This window comes from Arvicanthis niloticus, chromosome 21 (assembly GCF_011762505.2).
Source record: "Arvicanthis niloticus isolate mArvNil1 chromosome 21, mArvNil1.pat.X, whole genome shotgun sequence".
NCBI lineage: Eukaryota > Metazoa > Chordata > Mammalia > Rodentia > Muridae > Arvicanthis > Arvicanthis niloticus.
This window is the reverse complement of record NC_047678.1, coordinates 38,268,911-38,287,304: the sequence shown is the minus strand read 5'-3', so window position 1 is coordinate 38,287,304 and position 18,394 is coordinate 38,268,911. Positions and strand designations below refer to the sequence as shown.

Here is an 18,394-nt window from a genome sequence, read left to right as displayed (position 1 = left end):
TGAGCACAGGCCATATTCGTTCCTGTGAGACAACCAAGAAAACACACCCAAAAATTGAGATGTATACAGTCACAGTATATAGTTACCAAATATACATTTGCATATGTGCAGTAAAATGCATACACACATGTATATGCACATGTGCATGCATGCATTTATATGTGTATACATTTGTGTATGCATGTCTGTATGTGGGGGTTTCTCTTTTGAAACTAAATCTGTCAAAATCTTTTTTTAGGGATGCTGCTTTCAAGTGCTCTGTTGAAATATTTTGTTCCGATGAAGCCCTATCAAAGGAAAGCATGGGTATGTGAAGCCTGTCATGGTTTTAGTTTCTTAGTCTGGATATAATTTCAAAAGATGTAGTTGTTCTAAGCAGAGCTCATGGAGACTCACAGAGACTACAGTAGCAATCACAGAGCCTGCATGGGTGTGCTCTAGGACCTCTGTGTATATAATATGGTTGCTGGCTTGTTGTTTTTGTGGTACTCCTGACATTGGCAGTGTGAGTGTCTCTAACTCTTTTGCCTGATGTTGGGACCCCTTTTCTCCTGTTGGTTTTTCTAGCTCAGCTTTGATGTGAGATTTTTGCCTGGTGTTTTTGTACCTTGTTGTGTCATGTTTGGTTGATGTTTCTGGGAAGTCTGGTCTTTTCTAGAAGGAGATGGGGGAGGGGTGGGGGAAGGGGAGAGAGCAGGTGTGTGTGGAGACTGGCAGGAAGAGAGAGAGAAGCTGCAGTCAGTATATTTTGCATAAGAGAAGAATAAAAACTCGTTGTTTTTTTTTAAAGGGATACAAAGCTATTGTGCATCTATATATGAGTAAAAGGTTAGTGGGTCATTCTGTGTCAAATGTGAGGTCTTCAATTTTCTTTGAGTTTCTGTCTTCATTAGAATTTCTATGAAATTGCCATATATTTAGTGTTTTAAAATGAAGTACTGACAACTGTAAAGAAAATGCTATCAACTGTTCTTCAACCCAGACCTTTCCATCCCAAACCTATTGGAATCCAAAGAAAGAGGGAAAAATGGTACTAAAAAATAGCCTATGACTTAGGCCTGAAGTAATTGCCACTGGTAATTATCTTCATTATTTTTCTATTGCTGTCATAAAGTGCCATGACCAAGGCAAAATGTTTAATTTGGCTTATGGCTTCAGAGAGGTAGAGTCCATGGTAGTGTAGCTAAGGAACTGCTGAGAGCTCACATCTTGATCCACAGCCAGGAGTCAGAGAAAGAACATTGAGAATCACAGGTGTCTTTTGAAACCTCTAAAGCCCAGTGACACCCCTCCTCCAACAAAGTTACTCCTAATCCCAAACAGTCCCACCAACTGGGAACCAAGTATTGAAACCCATGAGCCTATGGGGTCGCTCTCATCCAAACCACCGCAGTATCAGACACAATAGAAAGGGTGTGAATGCAAGCAGCAACTTTGGCTCTCATGCTGCCAATTGACTCGCCCTCCATCTTCATCAATTTTCAAAAGTAAGCTGATGCTTTATTTCAAGGTGGGGCTGTGGTAGTCCTGCTTAACGTACATCAGACTAGAGGTTCTGTTAGTAGTGCTCCTCCTTGAAGCCACTGCACAGCCACTGATGCTGCATTTCAAGTGGCTAAATGAGCCACTGGCCTGTAGTCTCATGTAAAGAAAGTGAAGCAGGCAGAGGAAGGATGGAATATTTATTTTCAAAGTCCTTTTGTTTTTCTTCCCATACATGGTAAAGTCCTGTTCTTGTCTCTGTTCAAGGCTTCCACTGTTGCTTTTACACTCCTGACTTCTGTTCGTGGCTACTTCTTCCTTTTGACTTTCATGATCAATTCAATTTCTGTGTTCCAGTAGCAAGGCAAAGGCCTCTCTGTCCCTAAATGGAGACACAGAGGAGGGCTAGACAACTTATCCAAAGGCTCTGTCTTAGTTAAGGTTTCATTGCTGTGAACAGACACCGTGACCAAGGCAACTCTTATAAAGGACAACATTTAATTGGGGCTGGCTTACAGGTTCAGAAGTTCAGTCTATTATCATCAAGGTGGGAACATGACAGCATCCAGTCAGGCATGATGCAGGCAGAGCTGAGAGTTCTACATCTTTATTTGAAGGCTGCTAGTAGAATACTGACTCCCAGGCAGCTAGGATGAGGGTCTTAAAGCCCACACCCACAGTGACACACCTACCCCCAAAAGGCCACACTTAATAGTGCCTCTCCCTGGGCTGAGCACATACAAACCATTACAGGCTCCTAAGCCAGCCCCTTCTTCTAAGATGGGTTCATTTGGAACTGCCCTTACTCCCTTTCTATTATTTTTGTCTTTTCCCTTGATCCTTTTTTTTTCTGAAGGGGAGCCCTTCCTTGCATTTCAGCTAACTAGTTTCAGTGGTCAGAGGCCACTGTAAAGATCTTCCCTGGACCTACGCATATCTTATCACATCAAGACCTTCTGTTCCAAATCACCAGCTTCATCTGAACCCTGCACTGAGCAGCCCAAACAGAGATTGAATAAAGGATTGGCAGTGGGGATTGTAACAGATTGTAACAGAAGTATGTGAACTATAAATTGGGATATGAATTGAAGAAGGCTTAGAGAAACCCGACCCTTCCTGGGGCCATTTGTCAGGTACATAAGAATAGTTAGTCAGTGGAAGAAGAAACTTCAGCAAGCCTTGTAAAGAATGTTGATTTCATGGTAAATCCTCTCTCTCTCTCTCTCTCTCTCTCTCTCTCTCTCTCTCTCTCTCACTAGTAAGAAGTTTTTTTTAGTTCTCTAAGTAGCTTAAACTTTTGAGAACAAGTTATTCAACCACTTGAGCAATGTGGAATGACTCCAGAGGGGTCAAACATTGGAGGCTTTCTGGGGAAGGCACTCTGAAGGAAGTAGAGCCTTAGGGTGTGCCTTTGAGGATTATGCCAGCTTCCAAGTCCTAGTTCCACTCTGATCCCTGATCAGCCTTGAAGTGAACTGTTCTGCTCTGCAGCACACTCCAGATGCAGTGATGTTTTACTCAAGCGCTAGGCCAAGCAAACAGGAGTGGAAACCCTCTGAGTCTTGAAAAAAAATAAATTGTTGCTTCATAGTTTTTGCTAGGTATTTTGTCACAACAATGAGGAAATTAATCCAAGGAACAGTTGTCTTCCCAAGTGAGGACTGACAGCCAGATATCCCACTGGCAGTCAACCAGTTGGCCTCCAAGACAGCCCAGTTATTTCAAATCCACCACCAGCATGATGAGTAATGCTTCACTTTAGCTGCAGGGAGCATGGCTGCTGAAGTCAGGACTCCTGCTCCAGAAGGCTTCGTCCAGTCATGACCACCTAGACACTCCGTATGTGTCGTGGAAGACATCACCTCTAGGATAAGACTCAGTCTGCTGTAAAAAGAAGCAGCTCTTTTGATGACGAGTGAGAGATCCACTTACCTTTGGATACAAGGATGAGTTTTAGAATGCAATTAGGAATTATATTGGTTGAAGAAAGTGGTAATAGTAGGTTCTCCTTAAGATCCATGACCTTATTAAGCATGGTAGTTGTCTAGGTTAACATTATTGGGCATGATTTCCCTGTAAAGATGTGAAAACACACAACTAATCCATTTTAGTCCCTCTCATCATCAACAATTAAAGACTAGGCGTCACTAAACCACTCCACTGTGTTCTTTCCCAGAGGAATCCTCAGGAAACAGTGGTTCCTTTTCATTCTCATACTCTTTGGGACCGGGGATAAGGCTTTGTTGGTAGAGTGCTCACCTAGCAAGCATGAAGCCCAGGGTTTCATGCTCAGCACCATGGAAGCCTGCTGTGGTGGCACATGTCTCCTAGGTCATTCTCAGGCAAGCCAAGGACACCTGAGAGTGATCCTGTGCAAAACCTAAATAATCACCATCTATTGCAGAAGAACCTTAAGGGACTGTGGGGTGCTCAAGCTTAATCGTGTACATAGGCATACTACACCCATCCACGCAAGGCTCAGAGATCGTGGTGGAAGAGGGAGAGCAAAATAAGAGCAAGATGTGCTGGCTGACTACAAAGAAACTTTCCTGGACAGAGCAGGGCATGTTACATGTAAGAGTTCATAGCGGTTTGAGATGTCTTGCACAAGACAGGTGTAGACTCATGACAGACAGAATTCCAGAATGGAGATGGAAGGTGGGCGCTAAGCCAAACTCTTAGTCAAGGAGCTCCTCACAAGTGGTAGCTGCTGGGAGAGAGTCTGTTTCCTTCACAGATGTAGCCAGGGCGGATAGACATCACCCTGCATTGATGGCCACACATACCAGAGCATACAGGCATCAACTGATTAGAGAGAGAGAGAGAGGGAGGGGGGAGGGGGGAGGGGGGAGGGGGAGGGGGAGGGGGTGGGGGGGAGGGGGAGGGGGAGGGGGAGGGGGAGGGGGGAGGGGGAGGGGGAGGGGGAGGGGGAGGGGGAGGGGGAGGGGGAGAGGGAGAGGGAGAGGGAGAGGGAGAAGGAGAAGGAGAAGAAGAAGAAGAAGAAGAAGAAGAAGAAGAAGAAGAAGAAGAAGAAGAAGAAGAAGAAGAAGAAGAGAAGAGTGTAATGTTGGGTTGATAAATAGGGAGCTGGGTCTGGAAGGAGTGGGGGCAGTGAAATTCATCAAAACACACTGTACAGAATTTTCAAAGAACAAATTAAAATGAGAATAAAAGCAGATAAATAAAAATAAGCATCCAACAGCATGTAAAGAAAACAAAATACTTTTCAAACTTTTAAATTTCTACCAATATTTCTGTGGATTGTTAGAATCCCTTCCTGTGGGTAGTGGGTGGTTGATGTGAACATTGTTACTCTTCCTCCAAAGGGTTTAACAACAAATCAACCTTCGTTTTACCAAATGGAACCATTTCCTGAGGTCACTTATAAAGCATGACAGGAGTGTGGGTGACCTCAAAGCTGCCATACTGGACAGTCTTTACTGAGTATGCTTGATGGCTTTTCCATACCTGCAGAGACGGAGCCCAGTTTCCCTGAGTCTTTCCCCAGCTTCTATACTCTAGCCCAAGATTCCAAGGCCATGTACAGTTAGGGCAGCATTGCATAAAATGCCTGGGTGGAATGGCCTGATGCTCAAGGGAGGGTCCAGTGGCCCACCCATGCCTTGTAGGAGGAAGTGCTAATACCAACAGGCTTCATAGTGATAGAAACTTACAAGAAGGCATAGGTAATCTCATGAAGGTTCTAACAGTTTGGTTCAGAGGATAGCATTTTAGAGCAATCTCTATCTCCAAGCATCCATATTCAATTTCTTTACAGCACTGTGGGCCTCAGGTCCAGTGCTTGTTGCTTGAGAGCCAATTCTTCAGAACAGAGAGCTGGTGAGGAATACATCTCATTAATTCAGGGGGCAGTCTATGCCTATAAAGGGTATGCCAGCATCAAAGCACCCACTTTGAGAACCTAGGTATACACAGAGCTTTTATTAGAGGAGAGAGGGAGAGCAGCGGACAGTAGGCTGCTGAGAGGGCTAGCTGCTGATGCCCAGTGGCTTCTGTAGTTCAGGGCGCATGTCTCCTATTTTCTTCTCCAGCTGGTCTATCACTGGCCTTCTGGTGCTACTTCCTGTTGCTCTCTAGACAGTCATTCTTTTCTGTAAATTAAGCTTCATGGCAAGTGACATGCTTTGTGTTATTTGACTTCTGGAACTAAAGGACAAGGAGGATCATTTCATGGTGTGGTTGTAATCTGAAGGAGCCAGGCCTTCTAGGTTTTATGAATGTAGAGAGAGATTATTTAACAGCTAACACTTTAATCATGGACACACAGTCTTTATGTTCTCTTCAGATTCAATAAGCTTTGGCCCATTCAATTATTTTGATGTGACTTCACTTTAGAATTTTGGATGCAAATCAAAGGGAAGAGAAATAATTTTGAAAGGACAAAGCACAGGGAACCGCTGTTGCAGTGGCCCCCACAAGGGTGGGGTCAGCCCTGCTCTGTGACAGAAGGTGACCTATGTCCAAGTTCTTGGCCTCAATTTCCTAGCATACTCATATGATAGTTTTTTATTTTCTTGCCTCAGATTTGCTGTTTTGGGATGGAATCTCCCCCTCTCCCCTCCCTCTCCCTTTCCTCTCATTTTTCTCCCTTCCTCTCCTTTTCTTCTCCTTTCACTCTCTCTTCCCTTCCTCTCCCTTCCCTTTCCCTTCCCTGTCCCCTTCCTCTCCCATCCCTATCTTTCACTTTCCCCTCCCTTTCCCCTTTCCCTTCCCTCTCCCTCTCCTGTCCCCCCCCTCTCTTCCCTCTCTCTTCCCTCACCCTCCCCTCTCCCCTCCCTGGCTCTTTCTTCTCCCCTCCCTCTTCCCTTTCCCCTCTCTCTCTTTCCTCTCCCCTTTCTTTCCCCCTCTCCCTCCCCCTCTCTATTTACCTTCTTCCCTCTTCCTTTCTACTCTCAACAGTGAATTGAATCAAGTCAGACAACTCAGGATAATCATCACAGATAGGAGATGATGGTTGTACAGTCAGCAAAGGCGTTCCTCCTGTCTCCAGCTTTGGAGGATATCATTGACCAATTCTGACAACTGAGTCTGTAGAGTACACTAACTGCCATTTCTTAAGAATTATTTTTGAATTTCAGTTTACAGTGTAGGAGTGCTTACAGAAAAGCAAGCTTCCTGGTGCTCTGGAAGCAGAGATCAGCATCAGGCAGGTTGTTAAGAGTCCTGGCCAGTTGGTGAAGTCCTTCATTACTCCGTCTACCCTTTGATCAAAAGGCAGCGCAGACACTTTCCCAGATTGCTTGCAAACAGAGATTACAGTGAACTTGGCAATGACATACCTCATCATAACCTGATTGTACTTTAGCCTAGTGTTAGAAGTATAAAGATGTTTGCCTGTCATTTCTTTTATAGCATAGCTTAAAACTTCATCTTTTCAACAGGATATTAAATTTCAGTGTCAGTTTTTATAAACTCAGAATGTAAAGTAGGGGAAAAATGGTGAGGGGAACTAGAGAGTCAGCCCGAGGATAAGCACAAATAGCGGTCTGTGAATGAACAGACTTGGTTACTAAAGAGAAATCCGCCACATTTGGAGCAGTGGAGATGGCTCCATGTGTTGTGAAGCCCTGTGGCTCAAGCCTGACACCATGAGCTGATCCCAGAACTCATGGAAAGGATGGATTAGGACACACACAGCAATAATTGCAGCACTCCTACTAAGAGACAGGAGGAGACACAGGAGATTGAGGCCAGCCTAGCCTGTGCTGCATGCAGAAACAACAACGGAGATCCTGATTTAACAAGATAGAAGGAAGAGGCAGGTGGATCTCTGAGTTCAAGGCCAGCCTGGTCTACAGAGTGAGTTCCAGGGCAGCCAGGGCTACACAGAGAAACCCTGTCTCGAAAAACCAAAAAAAAAAAAAAAAAAAAAAGATAGAAGGAGAGAACCTCCTTCTCAGAGTTGTCCTCTGACCTCTACATGCATGCTGTCTCACACACACACACACACACACACACACACACACACACACACACACACACGTAAATAAGTAAACAGTTTTTAATCTAGTAAAATTGGATCTTACTGTCATTCAGTATGCTTCAGTACAAGCATACATTCCTCTAGCAAGTTTGGATTCAGTAGACGTGGTGTATCCACGTTTAAAATGAATTACCCAAATTCCTAGGCCTAACAAACTCTGAGTACTCCTGATCCCGAGTGGAATAATCTGTTGTCTTCAGCCATAACAGAAGAAAACAGATGCTTTGGGAGGTAACCCACATGTCAACTGCAAGCTTTGTTTGTCTTGCTTTTAAACATAAGAGCTTACTCCCAGGCTCCTTTTGGGTTATTTCAAAACAAGTTTTTCAAATAGCCTAATGTTGGCTGGGCAGAGATCACAGTGAGAAAGGCGTCTTAGTCTATGCTTACTTTCTTGAGTTCCTGGCTCGCAGTAGATGCACTATAAATATGTGTTGATTGAATAGAAGAATGCTTAGGCAAAGAGATGCTGGTCAGCATATTTGTGCAAATTGCAATGTGTGTAATGTGAAAATGTGTAAAAGGAAAACTGGTTTTCCTGTGCTATAGCAACAACCACAGGGAGATTATTTTTTTCCTAACTGCCATGATTTTGGTCAATACTATTAATAGTGCTTTATCGGGATTTAAAATTTTCTTTCTTATGTCCTGCCTGGGTACATTTAGATGGTATGACTTGTGGTGATGTGCCCTAGCAGAGAAGAGAAAGTGTTGTCTCAGACTGCTGGGGTCAGAGTGGAAGGCAAGGGCATGCCATTCCCTCCAGGTCATGCTATCTTTAGGGCAGGCTTCTGTCTCTGGTGCAAGCTACCTGTGTGCTGTTTTCTCTGATCTTTGCTTCAGCAAGACTTTGTGTCAGGTAGAACTGCTGTTTTATTTAGGCAGAGAATTCAAATGCATGTTGTTAATCAGAATACAACTCTGTCATTATTATAGGCTGTCTTTCTTAGGTAGTGGTGGTGTCATTATTTTATCTCAACATATTAAGTGAAGTGGTAAACACCTTTCTTCATAGCTATTCAAAAGAGATGTTTATCAGTATAGTGTTTTCTTTTTTAAAATCATATTGGGCAATTAACATATGTTGACATTTGGATTAGAAATGGATGAACCTATGGAGCCTTGAAGATGGCTAGCCATGGAAGTCTGAGGAACAAAGTCAGAATCCCCAGAAACCATGGCAAATATCAGTGGGCCGCAAGCTGGCCAGTAGGACTAGCCATATCAGGGAGCTCCAGGCTCCTTTCTTAGTAAATAAGGCAACAGAGCAATGGAAGACCATCCCTGACACCATCCTCAGGCCTCCATAAGCACCCACAAAAGTGCATGTGCACCCCACAGAGGCACCGCTCACACAGGTCCCACACATGAAAGTAGAAAAAGAGAGAGAAAAGAAAGGCTGAGTATACTCAGCCCAGCCGCTTTGTTGTGTCCCTTCCTTCCTAAAGCAGCCCTGGGTGTCCTACATGGACAGGCAGTCCAACCGTCTTCACCCCACTCCCCTTTCCTCCCAAGTCCACCCCCAACTTCCCCCACTCTCTTAACTTTGTGTCTCCCCCCACCCTGCCCCCAAATAATCTGGTAGTCTAAGTCTCAATGCTCTTGGGTATGGGGTCATTTACAGGAGCATTGTGGACCTACCAGAAGACGTACCTTTTACAGAAAGCTGAGCTCCCCCACTATCCACTGCCCACATAGCTCCTTGATTGTGATGTGAGCTTTTATAAACAGCTGAGTTTGGTACCTGGGTCCCCAATTAAGAAGAAATACACAACAACTTCTGATGAGATCTTTATATTTCAAAAGCATTTTATACTATATACAAATCAAGAAAATTAGCTATTCCTCTTAAAGAATTATAAAAATTTAGCCTGGAAATTCATAATAGAATTTTGCAACAAGCAGAGGTCCTCCTATATACAACCATATGATAGCAAATATTAAGCAGGTAAGAAAAAGCTATAAGAAATCTCTTATTTTTTAAAGCCGAGTAAAGATAATTTTTAAAAAAAAAATACAAAGTTTAGTTTTTTTTATTTCTGTATTACTTAGAAGATTTCTTTCTGGGTGGTAAGATTATGAATTAAATGGAATTAATTAAAGATGCAGCTTTTATTGCATTTCTAATTTTCTTTAGTTGTCTCTGAGACAGAAGGTTTACTGAAAGAACTGGAGAAAATGCTGCAGCAAGTCCAAGAACACACAGCAAGAGAGGATGAGTCGGGGGGAGAGCAGGTTAGTATGCAGAGGGGCCAGCAGGAGCTAAAAGTTGTCTGACTGATGGACATTTTAATCATACACAGTATTTTTCTCCACATCTGAAATCTGAGCCACTGACCATAATGAGGCTGTCAAGAAAGCAAACTTTATTCAGGGGGAAACTTGTGTTTACACAAAGGTAGTCTTTTAATTTTAGATATTTGGGGTTGGGAGGAAGGAAGATGCAGAGGCTTCCTGTCGCTGAGGTGGGCCGTTGTAGAGAGACTGAGGTGGACCATTGTAGAGAGACTGAGGTGGGCCGTTGTAGAGAGACTGAGGTGGACCGTTGTAGAGAGACTGAGGTGGACCGTTGTAGAGAGACTGAGGTGGGCTGTTGTAGAGAAACCTTGGGTTGGCTGCCATGACACAATACATGATGGAAATGACTAGAAGAGATGTGGCTCATCTCGGAGGTCATGCTGGTGCAGAGCACTTCATATCCAGGTGAGACAGGAAGCAGAGGAAAGAGAAGATAGGAAGGGGCCAGGGCAAGGGAGCACCCATGGGCATGTGCCCAGTGACCTACTTCCAACAGTTTGGAGCCCCTCCTGCCTGCCACTCCCTACCTCCCAGTAATGCTTCTGGATTCTGACTAGAGTAGGTCAGCTGTGTTATGAATATGTCACAGAACTCATGTGTTGGTAACTCAGAGTCCTCACAGTCTGTCTAGGAGAACCCAAACTGACACACCTGCTTTCTAAATACCATTAATTCTATGGAGATGTTTTAGTTCAGTGAAGTTGACAGTTTTAGGCGAATAGCAATAGACTCCTTCCATGCTTGTGATCTTTCCAGGCAAGAGAAGTAAGTGAGGTGTAGCAGTAGCAGACCCCTGGAACAGGGGAGTAGCTTGGTGGGAACTTCTCTGTCCCATCTGTGCATTGACACAAGTATGTCTTGGCTACTATAAGGCAAAATCTCTCAGTGTTAACAGAGCAGAGGTAGAGCTCACCAGGGCACCTGCCTCACCACGACCACATCTGGGCCAACTCCTACTTCCTCTGGTTTGTACCTTTGTTATATTCAGAGAGCTGTGTGTTCTTCCTATCCAGTATCTGCATGAATGGAATGAGAGCTTGTGATCGAAAGCTCAAGCCATTTATAAAAGGCAGCATCAGGTCGACCGTGCATAAAACTCAGTCTCAGGGCAGACACTTACCCTCTGATACAGTTGTTCCTTAAGTAGTTAGGAAACACATAGCAGCAAGAGCTTCCATAGGTTTCATGAATTAATTCAGATACATAGTGTGCCCCAGTCAAGAGAGCACACCAAGACATAGAATTATTGGAATTTTATCATCTTATTATTATTTGTTAATAACAAATGTAATGTACATCCAAGTTCTATGCCTGAGGACTTGTGCCACTTGGCAGTTACTCATGTCCTACTTCAGAGAACTGTCTTAGGAGTTAGATGAGACAAATGGGGTATGTGTCAGAGGTGACAGTGGCAGTGCTAGTTCCAAGAGAGAATGGATTCTTAAGTTCCTCTCGTGTGTCCCACATGCTCACCTAGGGACACTGAATCCCTGCCAGCACCAGTGATAGCTGGACTTAGAAGTGGGTGGATTGTTTATATGTTTTGTCAGACTGCTGGCTTTGCTTAGATCCTTAGCCAGTATGAAGACATGGGTCTTGCATTTTTTTTCTAGCTCTCCTGAAGATAGGTCTTCCTTGGTGGTGTAGGTTCTCTGTGTAGTAGAGGCTGTCCTCAAACATTAATCCACCTGTCTCAGCTATAACTCCTGTGTGCTGGAGTCCTAGTTGTTCAGCTGAAGATGAGTCTTTAATGTCTTTCTTCCTGAGTTAAAGATTAAGGAATGTGTACAGAATCTAGCATCCTAGAGATGAATGTGTTAGAGGAAGTAGATGTGAGCCTTTGTTGAGTTGGAAAACACAGAAAGCTCCAGTCAATGCCAACAGCACAACTGCCCTGATCTGCAGGCTGTGAATCAGACTAATGCATTTCTCCACCACGCTTCCAGTACACAGCTTCTTCCCTTTTGCGGCTGCACTTGCAGAACAGAGCCTGTAGACTGGTGACGTGAGTATACACACACACACACACACACACACACACACACACACACACATACACACACACACACACACACATATAAATTAAATACATTATATATAATAAATAATATATCTATACAATAACACAAATTATAATACAAATATAAATATCCAAATTATTCCTTTTAAGCAATTGTGTGCTCAGTTCAACACTATGGTTTTATGCACCGTGTTTTGTAGTTTGTGGTTTTTTTCCCCCTTTTTTATTTCTTTTTCAGCCCCAGCAGTTTGTCTTCTCAAAAATACAGCCTGACTGGTTTTTATAGTGACATCCTGGAGTTTTTACAGTCATAGACTGGCTTCTGTTTTGTTATTAGAACTAGTTAGAAGCTTGATGGAATAAAAATCACTTTTGGTTTTTATTTCTAACGCTAAGATACACAGTTTTAATACAGCCCCAGGTAGGCTTTCTTTTTGTTTTAGATTCTTGTATTGTTCTGTGCTTTCAAAAGGCATTTAGGAGCTATGAAAGTCAGTTATTGTAACTTTCTGCCAGGTGAGGCCCTCCTACCAGCTCTCACTAGTAACCCCTGATGTCTCTGGGAGCTTAGGGCTTCCTCACTGTTAATGAGGAGAGCAGCCATGAAACCAACCACTAAAGCTGTAGCCATTTCCACCTTAAAAGTAAAGAAACAATCACACACCCCTGGGGTTTGTTCTTTTATTTCTTCTTTATTATCATTGTTTCTGAAAAGAATTAATGTGGCTTCTACTTAGAACTGGAGATGTGCTTCATGAAGAGGTTTTCTTTTTTAGAAGATGCTCTCTATTACACTAAACACAGTAAAGCGAGTGAGCAGATAATTCCAAATCTGGACTGTGTTGATTCTGAGCAGATACCATGTGGGCCCCTTGCAGAGTTGTGATTTGCTGTTTTCTTCATTGCTGCCTGTCAGATTTTTTTTTTTATGATTCCTAAGCATGTGTGCCAGTCATGAAGGTAGAAAGAGCACACACCCAAAAGTCAAGGCTCTTTCCCATGTGCTCTGGCAGGTGAGCTTCCTCACCTGAGTCCCCTTCCCAAGGACGCCCTTCTTTAGCTAACATTATACTGCTCACAGGCCTGTCTGACTTGGCAACAATGGAAAAGTTAATCAGACTTTTATAAATCCACCTCATTGTTAAATAGATAATCCATATGCAAATAAGGATGTTTGCTGAATAATTATTTGGATTAAAAGGTACATATTATATCGTGAACTACATGCAGATGCTGTCTTTCAAAGGCATGAGAGACTAGTCTTCCTATAGTGAACCTTGACACTGAAACTCATGTTAGTATGTGTGTGCACAGTGTGTTACTACTGTCTTTCCCATCTAAGTTATAGTAAGAACCTTTTGTGGATAATGTAAATACTTATTAAAGAATGGCCACAGAATATGTAACTGAAACTATTTTAATATGTATTTCATATAAAATTAAAAAAAAACAAACCAATATACAAAACTCAGATGGAAGATAACACTATCCCAACTTATAAACTTAAAAATGTAAGTAAGTGACATTGGAGAAAAGAAGCAGAACCTAAGCAACAACTTAGACACACACACACACAAACACATCTTTAATAGACGTCATGTTATACACAGAGCTTATCACCTGACCACCTGCCCAGAAAACCCTGTGCACTGATGTGTTGGAGGAATACTGACATCCTCAGAAATCAAGAGGTCTTCTGTAGCTGTGAGGAGCTGTGTGGAGGACCTGCTGTATTGTGAGGAGTTGTGTGGAGCACCTGCTGTATTGTGAGGAGTTGTGTGGAGCACCTGCTGTAGCTGTGATGAGCTGTGTGGAGCACCTGCTGTATTGTGAGGAGTTGTATGGAGCACCTGCTGTAGCTGTGATGAGCTGTGTGGAGCACCTGCTGTATTGTGATGAGCTGTGTGGAGCACCTTCTGTACTGTGATGAGCTGTGTGGAACACCTGCTGTATTGTGATGAGCTGTGTGGGGGACCTTCTGTACTGTGATGAGTTGTGTGGAGCACCTGCTGTATTGTGATGAGCTGCGTGGAGCACCTGCTGTACTGTGATGAGTTGTGTGGAGCACCTGCTGTATTATGATGAGCTGTGTGGAGCACCTGCTGTACTGTGAGGAGCTGTGTGGAGCACCTGCTGTATTGTGAGGAACTGTGTGGAACACTTGCTGTATTGTGATGATCTGTGTGGGGGACCTTCTGTACTGTGATGAATTGTGTGGAGCACCTGCTGTACTGTGATGAGCTGCGTGGAGCACCTGCTGTATTGTGATGAGCTGTGTGGAGCACCTGCTGTACTGTGATGAGCTGCGTGGAGCACCTGCTGTACTGTGATGAGCTGTGTGGAGCACCTGCTGTACTGTGATGAGCTGTGTGGAGCACCTGCTGTACTGTGATGAGCTGTGTGGAGCACCTGCTGTAGTTGTGATCAATTGTTTGGCTCTTTTTGCAGTTGTCTCAGTGCAGCCCAGAAGTTCCCACAGGCAGTCCATTTCAGAGCTACCATGAAGAGGACTGTATTATGACTGACGGGATGGGACTAAAAGCTGGAGAATGTATTGAGATTATAACCAACAATTTAAAACAGATAGATGCCCTAATATCTGAATTTTAGGATGTTATTCAAGTGTTTCCAAAGTTAATTATAAAAATACTTGCAGTCTTTATATTTTCCTGTCAAAACTTTAAAAATGTTTAGTGAAATAGGCATAAAAATTGGTATTGTTAAAAATTTATACTTTGTGAATGTCCATGCTTTGGGAGTCTATCAAGTGGCTTTAAGTTAGGTGTTAGAATTTTAGAATTTAAGAAAAATCCTGATGTTTGTATTTATAAAATTTTTTGTTTTGATTTTATAATTGTTTATTAAACTTAATCATAAACAGGTGCTGTACATGAGTGTTTAGGCCCTTCTTCAAATAGGACTATTAAATTGGCTACCTGTTCTGTTAACAAGTCTCAGTGAGAACTCAAATGTAACACATGTAGAAAGTGTTTTTGTAGTTGGCTGGAACTATTTTCATCTATAAGAAAATATTAAAGGTATAGCCATGTAATAAAGTTTGAGAATTCTCAAAAGACAAAAATGTCAGTTGCCTTATTGCATTGGAAACAGTCATTATTCCTTAACATGGCTCCTAAGCATAGCAGACTCTGGAACTGTGGAATATCAGAGTCCTGGACCCTTCCCTGCCGACTCAGCATCTGTACAGGTGAGGCTGGGACATGTAACTGAAAGCACATCAAGGCAAGTTAATGTTCTTCTGTATGAAACACCCAGTGCTGTAGGGAATGAACATGTGTGTCAAAAAAAAAAAAAAAAAAAAAGGAAAAAGAAAGTGTGTGTCAATCCTCAAGGATTCCATGAGAAGTTTCAGTGCATGTCCGTATTTGAAGATAAAATAGTAGGCTACCCAAAGAGACAAAAGCCACAAACCAATGCAGAGGTGTTAGAAATGTGATGTGTGTTCATAGAAAAGAGCTGACACAAAATTAGCTTCATTGGGAGAGAGACTCAAACCATGGAGAACCATGATCAGGCCTTGAAAGAGGAACAGCATTGTGAGGGCAGCTGCCTAGTGTCCCATAATATGCTCTGAAATGACAGACAGAGCCTTCAGGACCACAGGACAAAGAGGCTTCTGACTCACAGATACCGAGGCAGGTGGCAAGCTTCATTCCCATGACTAACCTGACTTATCCTGTGTGGCCTAGATCAGGAAGGCACTGATAAAGACCAGCTGTAATGTAAGGTCGTTCCTGGTCTAAGAAGTGGGAGCCGAGCCTGCTCTCAGCTGCTGGTGGGAGGGAGACTAGAAGGCCACAGCACAGCCTGCTTTGTTATCAACTCTTCTTGCTAGAGAGAACTGCAGGAAGGGCTGTGGCCTGATTCCCAGAGAGAAATTAAGCAACTGAAGGGTTTGTAGTCCACCAGTGAGAGAAATAGAAGCAAGTAAGTAACCCTAGCAAGAGGCAGGCAGGTTGATGACTGCAAAGAAGTTAAGGCTGGATCCGTTCAAGGAAGACCTTGACATTACAACAAAGGGCAGCACTCTGTGCACAGAAGAGCCATATGTCTAGAATTAAAGCCCAAGCTGACTGTGGGGACTGACTTGGAATCAGACCATTGTGAGACCGGCATGCATGAGAGGGCAGCAGACAGGCATTACTGTGCCAGCCTCTGGCCCCATGTCTGAGGGAATCCATTGCCCTGATGTTAGCTCAGATTGTCAGCTTCCACATCAGGAGCCTTAGGGTTGTCAGCAGGCAGCCAGCGACTGGCAAGTTAGGTGTCTGCACAAAGTCTTATTAAACCCTCAGCTGCCTGGGAAGAATGCACCACCAAGGCAGAGTTTTAAATGGCAAAGGGTCTCCGCCTGACAGGCTTGTTACAGGTAGATACTTTCATTTGTCCTCCGTGAAAGCTTAATATCATTTTCGTCTGTTCAAGTCAACTTACCGAACCCATTACTTCAAGTTCATCGGGTGCTTAGAACAGCCTCCTTTGTTCTCTCCATTCTCAGAATCGCGCTGCTGAGGGGCTAATGCATTTTTAACCAACTCAAGCATCTGAAAGGGCTGGTTTGTAGTGTGTCAGACAGCTGCTGCTAACTCTCTGAGAGCAGTGGCTCTGACAGGAGGCTCCTGTGTGTGTGTGTGTGTGTTTGTGTGTGTGTGTGTGTGTGTGTGTACATGTTTGTAGCTTCCTAGAGGTGAGGGATATATGAGTTTTATGACCTGCCTGCCTAGTACCTGAGTTATATGTTGACAGTTGCCACTTTTTTTTTTTTATTGATTTGACATTTCCTGGCAGTCTAGAAGGAATGTTGATACTTTGTATTCTCAGACACCGTTTGTGTTTGTTTGTTTGTTTGTTTGTTTGTGCTTCCTGACTCCTCCCAGAATCTTTACAACAGGCATATGTTATAATTCTGTAAGGTATCCAGCAACCTCCAAATGCTACGGTCAGGCAATCAAAACCTCTCCTTTGAGTGGGAAAGTCTGAGAGGCTCAGCCTGCTTGGCTGGTTTCAGTGAATCTCACTTACATCTGTGGTCAGCTGCAAGTCTGCTTAGCCATGGCTCTGTTGACCTTTGTGGGCTCCCTCACATGTCTGGGAAGCAGACAGCTGCTTTCTGACCTATAGCATTCCCAGGTGGGGATGTCAGGGCAGTTTGACTCTGCTTCCTATTTCACTTTCCCTCTTGCCCCAGGCTAGCCCAGCCTTGTCTTCATGAAGACAGCAAAGCAATCAGAGCAAGAAAGAACCTCACTATTAGGTAGCTGGTTAGATATTAACAGACTTGGAGGGTAGGGGGCTAGATCCCTCTCCTTTATAATTAGCAGAATATAAAGCCAAGGATTAAAGCAGCAGAGCTCTAATTGCTGTCTTTATCCTTGGGAGGAGGCCTGACATCCTCAGCTGCCCAGCGGCCATTGATAGAGAGTGAACTGGGTTCTGGAGCTTCAAATCTTACATGCTTTTCATCTAGCAGTGGGCTTTCTGATTAAAGGACAGTGACATATGGTGACTCCTCCTCTCATTAGAAGCAATCCCAATGGGCCTGTCAATCACAGGACAAAGCAATGTCTCTCAAGATCTGCTTGTTTTAGAGAAGTGACATAAAACCCACTTGGGATAGAGGTCAGCACAATGACTCCTTTGGACACTGTCCACTTTTACCCCTCAAGAATGTGTTCTGCATAACTCCGATCTATCTCCTACCTTCATTCTACATGGCAATGAGTCTTATCTGAAATATGAGGGGCACAATGATCTGGGAGATGAGGAGAGTCCAGAGAAAGACCCCAGTGACAGCACCAGGCAAGGAAGGATGCTTCTGCTTGCATCCTCTTTACTGACATCTCTTTGTTCAAATCAAGTCACAGAGCTCATACCAGTCAAATGGAGACATGCCACCAAAGCGCATGGACCCAGATGCGGGTAGGGCATCTGCCACTTGCTCATTAAAGAAGAGAATGTTTCACTTGCAGTCTTAAGAACATCAGATGAATTGTCATTGATAGTTGAAAATCCTCACAAACTTATTTTCAGGTAAATATGTACTTTTAAAAGCATTTATGAAATTATAGCCAAGTAAAGGTCTCCATTTTTTCTTTTGCTTTTTAACAGCTAATGTAAATATTTGCATACTATAAAATTGTCCTACAACATGGTTTTACTAATTACATGGTATTTTATTACGCTTATTCTGACATAATGAATTACCATCTTATACTGGACATTTAAATTGTTTTTAGTTTTATAATTATAAACCACTTTTGCACAAAAATCCATCATTCAATTTTTGCATGCATGTACATGTTTTTCCTAGTCTTTCTTGGGAGACAGATTGATGGGCCAGTACCAGTGAACAATTTTAAGGCCATCTCTGTCCACTGAGTTTAATCAGCCATATCACGTGTACACAGGTCCATCCATTTCTCAGCAAGAAGATTGCTTATGACTATGGTAGGCTAAGTTTTGCCTATGACTAGGGACTATGAGATGGGCAGATCCTTGTTTCTCTTGGACTTTTTGCTAATTCCTTAAAAAGTGGTCAAAATGAGTATCAGAGTAACTCATAGAAGAAC

The 18,394-nt window shown here is 43.2% G+C and overlaps 1 protein-coding gene across 3 annotated transcripts in view; it reads left to right on the top strand.

The window, feature by feature from the left end:
- Positions 1-14,874, top strand: part of Zcwpw2 (zinc finger CW-type and PWWP domain containing 2) — an 83,055-nt gene extending 68,181 nt beyond the window's left edge. For 2 of the 3 annotated variants that reach the window (XM_034483897.2, XM_076917299.1), the window contains 3 exons: positions 239-306; positions 9,624-9,721; positions 14,253-14,874. In XM_034483897.2, coding sequence (XP_034339788.1) covers positions 239-306; positions 9,624-9,721; positions 14,253-14,414 — 328 coding nt within the window. In that variant the 3' untranslated portion in view covers positions 14,415-14,874. The remainder of the gene's footprint in view (positions 1-238; positions 307-9,623; positions 9,722-14,252) is intronic. The other variant, XM_076917300.1, reaches the window with a different exon arrangement.
- Positions 14,875-18,394: the final 3,520 nt, after the last annotated feature.